This window comes from Haliotis cracherodii, unplaced genomic scaffold (assembly GCF_022045235.1).
Source record: "Haliotis cracherodii isolate W230 unplaced genomic scaffold, xgHalCrac1.p SCAF_5, whole genome shotgun sequence".
NCBI classification, from domain to species: Eukaryota; Metazoa; Mollusca; class Gastropoda; order Lepetellida; family Haliotidae; genus Haliotis; species Haliotis cracherodii.
Genome location: NW_027266308.1, coordinates 55,509,616 through 55,524,222, shown reverse-complemented (window position 1 = coordinate 55,524,222; position 14,607 = coordinate 55,509,616). Strand labels below are relative to the sequence as shown.

General features: G+C 38.7%; 1 protein-coding gene across 1 annotated transcript; it reads right to left on the bottom strand.

Moving 5' to 3' along the window:
• Positions 1-1,641: 1,641 nt before the first annotated feature.
• LOC139442085 (cytoglobin-1-like) lies at positions 1,642-8,598 on the bottom strand. Its single transcript, XM_071222867.1, has 3 exons — positions 8,387-8,598; positions 6,665-6,896; positions 1,642-1,878 (listed from the first exon to the last, which is right to left on the bottom strand). The coding sequence occupies exons 1-3, from the start codon at positions 8,596-8,598 to the stop codon at positions 1,714-1,716; spliced, it is 609 nt and encodes a 202-aa protein (XP_071078968.1). The 3' UTR covers positions 1,642-1,713.
• Positions 8,599-14,607: the final 6,009 nt, after the last annotated feature.

The following is a 14,607-nucleotide window of genomic DNA, read 5'->3' as shown; positions in this document are numbered from 1 at the left end:
TTTATCAACGTCATTGACAACACCATAGAATGATATGGTACGTGAATTACAGTAGATTATTAAAGTGCATAGTTATTAATAAAATGGTAATATAAGAACTATGAATTTGCATTTCATTTTCTAATGGTAAAATGAATAACAAATATGTACATGATATATATAAGACAACAAGTTACTTTTAAAAGGGTTTATTTGGTTTAGACAAAATATAATAAAAACAATTCGAAATCAAACGTACAAAGGTATGTAGTATTTACCGGAGCATGCACTATGATGAAAAATTCCATCAAACATTGCTATTCGACGGAAAACACTGTGAACATGCACGTTTTCAGTCATGTGAGCGTGCAGAAAACACACGGTAACAAGTTTCAAAATACATACTCAAAATCAAAGGTTAAACAAAGACGGATTTTATTCACCGCACAGATATAAGCATGTGCACATTTATCAAAAACAGATACTAAAAAATAGAAAATAAATACTGTTCCATTATATCAGATCACCAAGTAAAATAACGATGTGTCAGTTGGAAGGAGCTTCATGTTTCCACATCCTGTAAAGTTTGGTTGTGCAAACGAATCCGTGGCATATTGTGGCTGATTGATGTGTACACAGGGACCATGATTAAACTATAAAAGCAATATCAACTGTAAGAATACTCAAAGAAATGCCATTGCTGTCAGTAGTGAGAGTGTCAGCATTCCTTAACTCTCTGATATGTATGGAATATTAATTGCAATTTCTGCCGGTAATAACGCGGCAACCGGATTCCATTCCACTATTAATCCCCGTGCCAGTTACTCTATTTGCAACATTTTATACTTGTGGTGAAAAAATTCCAGCTCTGCTTAACTTTTGGTAACGAGTATGTAACACAATAATATCAATCATTAAAATTTATGCTCCCCAAGATTTTGTAAACAGAACATGAAACGTAATCTGGAGTCTACCGTTGAACAAGACGTGTACTAGATATGCAGAGGTAATATTATGTACAAGGAAGTAGTTTCTGACCATGAGACATCAGTCTAGCCACACTTTGTTATGTGTCAAAGACATTTTACCAAGGACACCATTACATGTGTATTATATTCATTCTTATTTTGGGGAATATTGGAATTGGCTTTGGCAAAATTAAGCCTATGCGTATTATACATATTCCTTGGTCTAAAAATAACAAAAGTATTTCGATGATGTATATATATATTCATGTATCTATTTCAATATACATACTTTTAATAACTTTGGAAAGTACCTCTCATTCCCTTACAATTAAAGGCTATGGTCTCTGAAGTCCTTTACTCAATCCTTTTACCCAATCCTTTCCTATAAAATGTTTAGTTGAAGTCAACTAATCTGCATCTGATGTTTCAATGGTAAAGATCACAGATGAAGCTTGTATCACCATGCGTTATATTATCATTATTATTAACGTTATCATTATTATAAATATTATAATACGATTAATATTCTTTTTACGTATTATAGAAGAGACAATAAATAAGATTTCCCAAACAATAAACATTTTTGTATAGTTCGACTTCAAGGTACCCATGAATATAAATTATTGTATACAGATGAAATATTCTACTTAAGTCTACTGTAATTTATTACAAATGCGAAACACAGATACACCTGCCACCATATCAAATGTAGACGGTCTGGTTCGTTCTTGGGGAAATTGCTTTCAGTAGCAGCTGCATCGTCCAGTCACTGGATGGTGGTCATATTCTTCTCCTTTTGCCCAAGCTTGAAGCCTGTGATTAGTGTGGTCAGTATGAAGCTGATGGCTTTGTGATAGATATCCGCCATGTGGGCAGAGTATCTGTCCCCTAGTGTCTCTTTCACTGCCATGAGGAACGGGTCCCGGATAAGCTGAAGGAAAATGAAGCATTCGACCTTAACATAAAACCGTGGAGTGACAAATCCAAACGTGAGGTCTCCATCACTCCGTATGTATATTCTGCTGAAAGACCAAAGAACGTGTTTTTGTTGTTGTTGCGATCTTTTTAAGTCCGTACTCAGCAATATTCCAGCCATATGACGGCGTATAAATGATAAATAATCGAGTCTGGGTCAGACAATTGACACCACGACAAGAGATCTACGGAAATTGGGATACGAAGACACGCATCAACCAAAGAAGACTGACCACCCGATCTCCACTGTCGTACCTTAACTACAAGCATGGGTTGCTGAGGACCAATTTTATCTGTGTGCACACATCACATACATGCGCTTTATGCCTGTAAGATCCGGGTTAAAATTGATCTTCAGCAACCTCATAGCGAGTGCTTGGTCATGTCTCTGTTATGTATCTATGTTTATAGCTAAAATGGATAGAATTATCATTAAACCCCCCGCATGTTATCAAAAATGAGCGGGCCTCTGTAACTTGATAATGCCCATATATTGCTTGACGACGGGCCATTATCACGCCCGTTGCTAGGTGACGTCATAGGATATGGGATAGATGACGTCACGTTCAATGGCGACGTCATCTGGTTTGTTCTATGGCGTTTCCATATTTGTAAAAGTGGGTCAGTGACATTCATGTTGATTGCAGTCAATGTTTCAAAACCGATATTATTGTTTCTTTTTATTTGATAACAAATTCCATCCATTTTAGCTATAATAACGGTAACGCTATTTTTCACGGCATTATCATTTGCACAAACCCTCGGTCATTTCAACTGCCCTCCTTCGTCGGGAAGTTAATGGAAGCCCTCGTGCTTCTGCAAATGAAAATGCTCTGAAAAATAGCGTTACCTTTATATAAGATAGCTACACGATAAATCGCAAAGAACAATGAAAAACGAAGCGTGGTATATTTCACGATAAACCTTGCTCTCTCATGACGTCATTTCTGGAGATTCGAATATACTCTAGCAGCTTGACGACGTCATATACTGGATTACGTTATGTTTTTAAAGGGAAGTGTTCAGTAAGTTGCTACCCATAGATGTAGCTAGACTAGGCAGATAAAGGCAGAGGCCGAACGATCGCATCCCAAAAGGGAAGAGATAGGACAATCTGTCTACGGATAAAAGGTACAGATGATCGACGTGAGGGTTGTGAGAATATGAGGGAAATGCTAAACCTTACCCACCTTTCGTGGAATTGACTTGGCCGAAATTTCCGATGTATGATTCAATTCAGGGAGTCATCATTATTAAAATTTGAGCAAATATTTTAAAACCTATTCATTTTATCTATATCTTTAAAGAAGCTGTACATAATGATGATATCTCATATAAGAAATAAACAACTCCCACTCGTCGGCTACTTCGCTGATGATCTATTAACGTGTGTGGTGTACACAATGTATTACATATAGTAACATTGACACTAACGTTTAGGATTGCTGAAGACCTTGTAGTGTCAAAAAATTCCATCAATCACATTACCATGACTACACAAAAATAGATAATGGAAACTTGGTTCCAATGAAACACGATGCATTGACAAATGCAAGGAATGTAAATTCGAGCGTTTCTATGAAACGCTTAGTGTATACAGAAGGAAAGACATTCATCTTCAAATTGAGTTGAGTCATGGCATGTTAGTACCTGATGTTGGCCAAAGTCAAACGAATTATGAAATGAACGTGTCACGAGCAGACAGAATCACATCCCGACTAGACGCTGGACATTTAGAACCCAGGCGAATACCGGGATTACTCCGACCGTTTACAAAAATGGACAATTACACGAACATCTTCACATATAGGTGTCACGACCTACTACATCACGCTCGTTCTGTATCATGTCTTTACAATCAAAATGATCATTCGATTTAATGAAAACGTGCAATAACAATCATGAGGATGTAAGTCCTTATATGTAAGTCCATATATCTTACACAAGGAATATGTTTCGTCAGTATGTTCTGAGTATGTCAAGGGGATCAGAAGGTGAACCGTCACCTTTAGTCATATATATATATATATATATATATATATATATATATATATATATATATATATATATATTGGTAAGCCTTTGCAGTAGAGACATGGGTTTGAGGAAAAAATGATCTGTTGCATTTTGTCATTTGAAATAAAATATTGGTGGGTGAGTTTTTTTCAAACTATGAACAGTATTTCGGTTATATAATGTCAACTTATTATCGGCGGATACTATAAATTATGCAGGTCTTGGACATGTTTAACGTTGCTTCAGTCCACGAGCAGGAATATGGTATCGACAAATTAAAAACAATCGTCAGGATTAATCTGGAAATCGAAATTTCAATTTTAAGAATCTAGCACGCTCGAGGGACGCAACTCTGTATACCGAATGGGGACAGATGCCTAGACTACCTAACCCTCCCCCGCCACCGCCACAGCCCCCACCCCCTTGTTTATATACGAGTGTTTCGTTCCATTTTGAAAGAAAATCTGTTGAAAGAAGTAAATATTTATAGACAACGGATATCAACATGGGAAATCAGTCGTAGAATAAGAATCTAGTTACTGCAGATATCAGTTTTGTTTCGTTTAATTGTGGGGTCGGTCGGGTAGCCTAGTAGTTAAAACGTTCGCTCGTCACGCCGTAGAAAATATCGGGTTCGATTCCCGACATGGGTAAAATGTGTGAACTCCATTTCTGGTGTCCCCCGCCATGATATTGCTGGAATATTGCTAAAAGCGGCGTACTCACTCACTCACTCACTCACGATTAATTGTGACTATGATAGGGTTAAGATGACAAACTGTTAACCATCAAGTAGGCACGATTGGCCTCATGGAACCACTATAGAACCACTATTTGCTGCGCTTGTCGCGGTTTTAAAGATGAGTGCACCATTCCCTTCTATAGTTTCACAAAAGTGGTATACGTCTACGAGTTGCGTCATGTCAGGCTTTCCTCTCACGTTGATATAGCTGTTATTAGGTTGAAAGCCTACCCCATTTCACCTACGCCCTAAACCAACCAGGCTTAATATGTCAATATGTGAACATAGTCAGTTGTCATGGTATAGGAAACTTTGAGTGTTTGATGTTTAACACTGCACAATATTCATGCCACATATGGCATGGTCTGTGAATAATCGAATCTGAACCATATAATCCAGTGATTGACATCATAAACATGGGTCTACGCAATTGGGATACGATGTCATGCGTATAAACGACAATAAGAGGACCGATATTTTGTTTTTGGGTGATAAATATGTTTTGTTAGTCTCTGAAAACGGGCAAGAGTTTTTTAAACTTATCTCAGGCACCCTTTTTACCCCAATTTCACATCTCCTTACTACCAATCGATCAATCGGCTTTTCACTAATCAGATTGAAATATTTTCTGCAATGTTTATATGCGTACCGTGTTAATCATTTTTATGACATGATCACGTGTTCCATCCTGTAAGTGGCAGTGTTTTCAGCTTATAGTAAGAAGATTGTGTGGAATATAGTTTATTAATCACGTGTAGCAACCGTCCAAGTTCAAGTTCAAATCTTGAGAAAAATCCATGTAATCCGCGAAAGGCTGCTCTTAACGGTCTTGTATAAAGTATAAAGTTTTATTTTTGCGCAACACGGGCAATACACGTGGTTGGTAACCACAATATTTACTTGGCAACCAGTGTAATCATTCAAATACGCTAATGTAATGAGGGATGTCCTGATAAATAGAGAGAACATGAAATAATTGTCATGACAACCCAGACAATACATTGTACAATAACACAAATTAACAAAACTGGGAAGTGTAATGTGGTCACTGAACGGTGTGATCCGACAGACAGCTGATAAAATGTGGTCTGTAAATGAAACCCTTACCAACTTAACTACAGGGGTATCGCTGCCACATGGAAGAAGCAACAGTCTGCAAATGTTGTCATAAAGCTTCACTCGCGAAACAGTGAACATTTATAAAGATTGCAACATGTCCTAAGGAAACGGGAGAGTATGTCATGCCCTACCATAAGCACCAACTGGTATGACGGTCGACGTCTAAATGAAATTGGCCCTGGACAAAAGTCAAAGCAGAAGAATATAGTTTGACGACATTCAGTATGTCTGCATATGCCGTCGGCACCGCATAAACAAGCTGCGCGTAGCATACAATAGTTTTGAATTATGGACAATGTCAGATATGTCATTAGCACAATGTAGGTTATTTTACATGATGATGAATCCAACCTAGGTCGTGTTCGATCGCATTCATATGTATGGAAGATGAATTCCAATAAGGACACAGCTGCACGACTGGCTTGTGGCTATACACCCTGGCAAGTGTAGGCCACCAGTAGCCTATGCGTGTCGTACGGGACAGCCGACCTGTGAAAATCCGGCACGGAATAGGTCTTAAGCAATCCATTCTTGCCGTAAAATGCTACTATGTTTGTCGTAAGAGGCGACTAACAGGATCGGGTGTCAGGCTCACTGACTTGATTGATGAATGTTACCATATCCCAATTTCGTGGATCGATGTTCATGATGTCAATCAATGGATTGTCTGGTCCAGACTCGATTATATACAGACCGCCGGCATGGATGGACTACAGCTGTAGATGGAATACAGCTGAGTGCGTAATAGTGCTGATTGCAGCATGAGACAACATTCACTCACACATCTTTGTCGGAAAGGTGGATGAAATCATATTGTTTCTGTTAATGTCAACATATAAATGAAAAAAAAGGATATATATCTTACCCAAAATATATCGGGATCAAACTTGTTAAAGCGCAAGTGTGTTTTCCCCACGTGCGTGAGCATATCGATGACAAAGTCCGGCTCATCAAGCGACATCATCGCCTCATCTATCGTCAGCATCACACCACGCACGTGACTCTCGAGAAGACCACTCTCGCGTAGTTCGCTCAAGGTAACGTCTTTGTTGATGGTGCTGAAGAAGTTCTTCACACTCTCGTTCTGCTCGAAGAGACTGGAACAAATGAGAATTGGACATATTGCAGTGTTTGTTTGTTTGTTTGTTGTTCAACGCCGCACTCAGCAATATTCCAGCTATATGGCGGCGGTCTGGAAATAATCGAGTCTGGACCAGACAATCCAGTGATTGACATCATGAACATCTCCCACGCAATTGGGATCGATGACATGCATCAACCAAGTCAGCGAGCCTAACCACCCGATCACGTTAGTCGCCTCTTACGACAAGCATGGGTTGCTGAAGACCTATTCTACCCCGGATCTTCACGGGCCACATATTGCAGTGACAGAGTTATGTCTCACGACATGGAAACAAGACGATTTCTCACAACAGATGAGGACGGGTGTACGAATATTACCAGATCATTTTCTTTACATCCGGCATAATTTACCCTGGAGGATTGCTGCAGTTTTATTTAGGGGATTTACATAATCGCTATTAATCTGATAATAGATGTTACATTTCCTGGTAGTCTTTGTATTCTTACTCGATCCTTTCATCTAGGACTTCATTCTTCTTACGCACCATGTCGGACGTTTACTGACGAACAGTCCGGGTTTAAATTGGTCTTCAGCAAACCATGCTTGTCGTAAGAGGCGACAAGCGAGTTCTGGTGGTCAGACTCGCTGACTTGGATGATGCTTGTCATCGTATCCCAATTGCTCATGAGCAAGGGGATGTGGAAGTGGGATAGGAAGAGTGTCTGAGATTTTTTTAAAGAATAAGTTTAAAAACAATTGTCCGTTTTGAGAGACTAACAAAAAACCTTACTTGGCCCCAAACAAAATATCTGTCCTCTTATTGTATCCTATACACATGTCATCGTCTCCCAATGTCAGTGAATAGATTTTCTGGTACAGACTCGATTATTTACAGACCACCGTTATATAGCTTGAATATTTCGGAGTGCAGCGTTAAACAACAAATAAAATACTGACGAACAATAATTACGGTCTTTTAACAATTAATATATGTCTTAACTCAAATAGATTCATAATTCATATATGTATATTATGTCCAACTATGTATGTGTCCGGATTGAAGAGAAGATCTTTTCAATATATATCGCGCAGTGACCCGGTGCTATGAATATGATGTGTGTTACGTTGTTACGACGTAATTTGTAATAACGCTGTAAATTGTGATAAACTGCAGTAAAATGTAATAACACTGTGGTAAAATGTAATAACACTGCGGTAAAATGTAATACTGCGGTAAATTGTAGTTTTTATTACAATTTACCGGAGTATGTATTACAATTTACCGCAGTGTTATTACATTTTACCACAGTGTTATTACATTTTACTGCAGTGTTATTACATTTTACCACCGTGTTATTACATTTTACCACAGTGTTATTACATTTTACTGCAGTTTATTACAATTTCCCGCTTTATTACAATTAACGTCGCAACATTCGTCTCAGTGTTGGTTTGATTATCCATCACTACACAATTAGAAATGTATTGTACAAAATAGCAAACCCCATAAACATCGTGATGCCGGTCTCATCCATGTTTCTTGCTATTGCCTTCCACGACCTCTTCAGAAGGTACACTTGACGACCCGCAATGGGTATCCGTGGGTCATCTTTTATTATTACCCGACTCTGTGATTTCGAGGGTCCGGATTTGCCATTCATGTCCTGGTTATGACCATTTCTTGTAGAAACTGCCCCGGAAGCCGAGCAGCCCATTGTCAATGTAGACTGTTATAAATGTTGTTCAGATTTGGCAATGCTGATCGATAAGGCAAGTAAAATCTTTCTGGAGGTGCGCGTAGGGATCTGTAGGGAAATGTGTTCAAATAAAGCCAATTGTGTAAGTGTCAATATCAACTGAAGTATTGGGTACGTGAGGTAAAATAATAAAAATAGCATTTTAAAGTTCCAATAATTGCATTATTCAGTCTGTATGTAATCAAACTGTGATTAAATCACATTATTGTCCTATCGCTAGACATAATGATGAAAATGTTTCGTTCCGTAAGTCAAACGTTAACAATTTAAGGTAAAATTTTATGCTGAAATGGTTACCTGTTTACGAATGCTGAAGTCGATATCAAAATACTCACGGTTATAGACTCGTCTGTAGAAACATGTGTTAACAACAGGGTCTCCCGAGGTCAAAGGTTGGTTGTACACGTATGCACGTCGTCTATGTTGACGTTTCACTGGCGTACATACAGAATACAACGGAAACATCTACAGTCCCAGCGACTCCTGTGTGGATGAATTACAAAGGTTATAATGTCTCACAACAGCCTGACTATAAAATACAGGGATCATGACATGCCAAACAGGTCTATTAAAATTGATCGACGTTGAAATCTGTAGTAACGGTACTGTTTCCAATTTGTTCAAAGAGTTAGAAATGTTGATGCCCTGAGTGGAGCATTTACAACATCCAGTGAAATCACATCACGATTTATAATGCCCGTTTCCGTCACAAGAAAATCGATATTGTAATCGTGACGATTAGCTGTGAGGAAATTAGTCATTCAAATGTCCTTCACAACATCCTTTCCTCGGAGTCCACTATGGGCGTTGACCACTATATGTCGCTCCTGGCTGTCCTATATAACACCCCAAATGACTTGGAATTGTCTGAAGAACAGGATATGTTTTCGCATGGATTTATGCGTTGGCTTAGTTCCCTGTGTAATCATCTAGGAAAACCGGGATAGTCTACCAAATCATTAGAATTAATCAAGAAATGCTGTGGGTTTAATTAAGCGTTATCGCCAAGGCTTCAGGTGTTAAGTACGTCAGTATTACGATGTGCAGGGAGACGGCAGATGCTGACATATGACATGTGGTCTTGTCAATTAAAATTGGAAAGAAGTAGGTTTCTGCCCATGATATTAATTGATACGTATGTGAGTCAGTGAGGTGGGCATGTGTTTGTGACGGGTGACACCGTGGGGCAGGATACGCTCACCTTTTCGCGAACACCTGGTATCATTACTATTTGATAGTGATTCATAAACACATGTTCATGATATAGTCGGAATCGTTCAGTCGACTTTGCTTTATGCAAAGATTTCTATTGGATATGGAAAGGGTTTAGTCGCTTTATTTAAACATGTATTCAAGTTATAATGTCAACTTTACGTGAGAGGAAAGCTCAAGGCGATGCAGGCCTCCTAGGTTTATAACTTTCATGACAACCGCGAGCACAAGTGTATGTGGTGCCTATAAACCTGGAAACATAATGTGGGCGAACCGGGATTTGAACCCACGCTCATAGGTTTCTGACGTTTCTGCCCATTAGGCACGGCGATTTGGGGCGCCTTTGACGACTGTATTTAAGATACCGGCGTTTTCAAGGTGCTCACGTGATTTGCTGCACTGATTTGACACAAAATAGATCTTGATTTTTCAACAGATCGTGTTGACTGGGCGCCGCCATTTTGTTTGAAGCAAATGCAAGTCATACAAGAGGTGGAACCTGATTGGCCAATATGAGAAGGGAAACAACTCGTAATAACCACTGGTGGCACTACGACCGAGCCCAGAAATGTTATAGTCAGTTAACTCCCTTGCCTCGGGAAGATGACGTGGGAAGAAGACAATTCAAACACTGTGTAGATCGTGTAGGTCTTTTACTGTGAAAGGTACACCGTAAACGTTAGGCCACGCCAATTTGAAAATAGACGGTTGAGTGCAAATGGAATACTTAAAATCGGTATTGCAAAACGATTTTCCGAGGTGTTTTTGTGTTCATAGTAACACCATTCATTAACTTCCGGCAAATCGTTATCACGACCATGAATAACGTCACGTCGGTAAGAAAATCATATCCGTCTGGTCCACCTGCAACATCGGTTTCAGATCGCGACTTTGACAGCCCGCATCCCTGCCGTACGATTAGGGCAAGGCCTGTGAGGCGTCGATTTCGAGAGCAAAACCTCCGACCACGACGTCCAGCTGAACGTCAAACTTTGCTGCCAAGGCATTCACTTGGTAATTTTTATTATCCTCGGTGAGGAATTTGCTATGACAGAAGATGTTATATTTCGTGGACTAGTTTATACGCTTAAATGAACTGACAAGTATTTCTTCATTTGTAGTTTTAGGCGTGTGTTATTGTAGATATTTGAACTTTATCGCAAACCTGACACTCATTTAGTTTCTTTTCGTCGAGCCTATTTTTCTATTATAAACTTGACCATCCTCATTAGATAGAATACAGTATCCTTGTAACATTAAATGGGATAACATTGCTAAGTCAAAAAGAATATCCATTTAGGAGGAAGAGTGAATGAGTGAGTATGGTTTTACGCCGCCTTTAGCAATATTCCAGCAATATCACGGCAGGGACACAAGAAATGGGCTTCACACATTGTACCCATGTCGGGAATCGAACCCTGGTCTTCGGCGTGACGAGCAAACGCCTTAACCATTAGGCTACCCGACCGCCCCTGTAGGTGGAAGAACTTGAAGAATAAGCGGAATGGTAATCGAACTTGATACACGATTAGCTAAATTTCATTAAGTTCATTGTATGTGGTGAACTTGAATATACTGCAACCATTTATTTATTCTTTTATTATACTCTTGCTGTTATAAAGCAAACACACCGGATATTGAAAAATAAAATATGTAGGTGAAAACATTTTTATTTGGTATTGTTATTTCATATTATCCTCTCTGAGGTGCTAACAAGTGGTGTTTTTCATTAGCTGAGGTATTTAAATCCTAACAACCTCAACGTCAACATTCAAGAGCATTCAAGATGCTGCTTCTATTGCCAAGAAAATCCAGATACAATGTACATGTATAGATATATTAGAGAGGGGTTAAGTTCAAATATTTCATACTTTATATTATACATAACGCTAACAGTGTGATTCAATTATTAAATTTTGATAATTAAATGTGAGAGGATTCACAGGATATGCAGTGTTATGTTTGAAGGAAACTTTAATCAATTAAATCAGTTGTGCTTGCCTTGAAATACCCTGTTTTACAAACATCCATAAAGTGTGTATTTATGGTGCCCTGAACGACGTCGAGATCCACGCTTGGTTTTCACCAAACACCAGTACAATATAATTATATATATTTATAGTGTATGGTTACTCCTCTTCATCCATTATCGCCTACGTGAAAGCAAAATGTGTTGCTTCAATTTTTTCACTTTGAAATTAAATAAATCATTACTGAGCATGATGAATGGAAGTAATACATATTATATTAAATGCCAAATATAAATATATTCAACTCCCCCTGAATTAATATTGCAAAAACAGAAATTCATATGAACCTGAATATTCCACATCATACATACCTTCATAACCTGCGAGTTTGTTATATGAGTATAAATACAAGGATATTATCGTTCATGGGGAATCAACAAGGAACAGTCGATAATTGTGTCTTCATAACTTGCTGGCGTTATTTGTAAATATCTTGTGCGTCGAGAGATGAATCAACTAATATTATCATCGGTGAGGTGAAACAGTCCCTGGAGGGAAAACGAACAACGCCTAGGAGTAAGTAAGTGAGTGAGTTGAGGTTTACGCTGCTTAGACCAATATTTCAGTTATATTTCGAGTTGTAAGATTAGTGTGGGGGATAAGTCTCAAGTATAGCAGATCTTTGTCACTTTGGTAAAACCTACGAGCACTGGTTGTTCAATTATAGGAAAGCGTTGCTGCTACCAATCTGTAGGTCATATAATCACATGTGACTCCTCTGTTGTTGACAATAACAACCTTAGTCAGTTATGCAAATTTGGACCAAAATATCGTCAGCAGCCTCCTACCATTTGGGATCACAACTTTAAGATCTTAATGGATATTGTCGAAGCATATGCCAAAGAATTGGCCAAAAGAAAAGAGGAACCTCTTGAATGAAGTTTCAGAGTGGGCTAAGTCAGTGCGTGATGTTGTGATTGATAGAATGCACAAACTTAAGAGGAACAGAATTGGAATAAACCAATTCTGTCCCATTCAGCTGTCATCCAAAGTCAGGGTGCCCTTCATGAAACGTTTGTAGCTGCCCCCACTGACAAGGCGTCAAATAACATAACCATTATATGTAAGCATCACTACATTGGTTGTTTGATCTTGGTATAAGTGCCATATCAAATAATGCCAAATATAAGGCTAGTAAACTGAAGAAGAACCATCAACTTTTATCTTGACTCCAAAAACCTGAAGACATGTCCATTCCTCTTTTGTACCGGATTCCAAATCTAAAAGAATCTGTGCAAAGAGAGAGATATTGCTGGGTCCAGCAAATGTACCACCCAATCCCAGTCTTAACGTTTAACCATAATTCTTAATACAATCAAGGAATGCCTTTATATTCACAGAAAGTATTTGAGACAAGTGGAATAAATAGCATGTGGATTCTCAAAAACTCAAAGGATTTGCTTGACTTTTTACAATCTCCGAAACGAACCAGGTTCAATTCTAAAAAAAAACCATTTGCCTTTTCAACTTTGTACACTACTATTTCACATGCCGAACGTATAAAGGGAAAATGTAAATTCGTTGATCCATGGGGCCTTTGTTACAAAACGTGGTGACCATAGATGGAGTTATCTATCTTCAGAAGTTCAGGTCAATGTGTCCCAAATGAAGGCAAATGCCATCTGAAGTTTACTGGGAAGACAATATGTGAATGCTTGACTTACTCATTGATAACATCTATATAAATATGGGGGTAAGTAGTCATCCCCCATGGGTATTAATTATGCTTTGCTTTTTGCTGATCTGGTTATTTATGCCAACAACTCGGAATTTCCGTCTGACTTGAGTGTGAGTGAGTGTGTTGGGTTTAACGCCGCTTTTAACAGATTTCCAGTTACATCACGGCGTGTCAGCTTAATGTGTGAGGAAAGCCCAAAGTGATGCAGGTCTCAGACGTTTACCGCTTCGGTGAAACCCACGAGCACGGGTATGGTGCTGACAAACCTAGAAACATAACTGAGGCGAACCGGGATTCGAACCCACAATCATAGGATTGTGGCGTGCCCAAGGGACGCAACTCTGCACAGAGAATCGCGGTGCCTTAGACGACTTGGCCACCCGTGCCCCCTGTCTAACTTGAGGTATATCGATGATCTGATATCGTTCAATAACCATGAAAGAGCCAATTCCCTGAATCTGATATTCAAACCCACTGTCATAAGACCCTGCCACATTTAAGGGACGCAACCCTCAACAGCGAATGCCCTAACAAATTTAGGAATAACTACATTCCAACACATTGGTTGAAGCTTCATTCATAGTACATTGCATTGTTGCTTGGAAATAATTTATTAATAATGTTTCACCATATCATTAGTGATGATGAAATGTACAGTTTCATTATTGTTATTATGATGATAATATAATTTTCTTATGCAGAAGATTTATAGATCTAGTTATAAAAGCAAAAATGGGAAAAATCGTGTTTTTATAGTTTATCATAGATATTGCTGTAAACTCCGCTGCAATTGAGCATCAGTATCCTTTTCGCATGTACGTTCCAAACGGCAATTATCACCCGGAGAGCTGCGCTTCCGTACTAACTACATATTTTATAGTCACAACCTCATACATTGCTTCATTCTCTATCAACCCTCATTGTTCCGACAAAAGTATCTTACCTTTGCGATGTCTTGAAATGGAAAATTGATTGTGCATTTCATGTGAGTTACAGGTCCGAATGCAAGGAAGAATGTCAACACATTGTTTGTACTCTCTTCCAAAC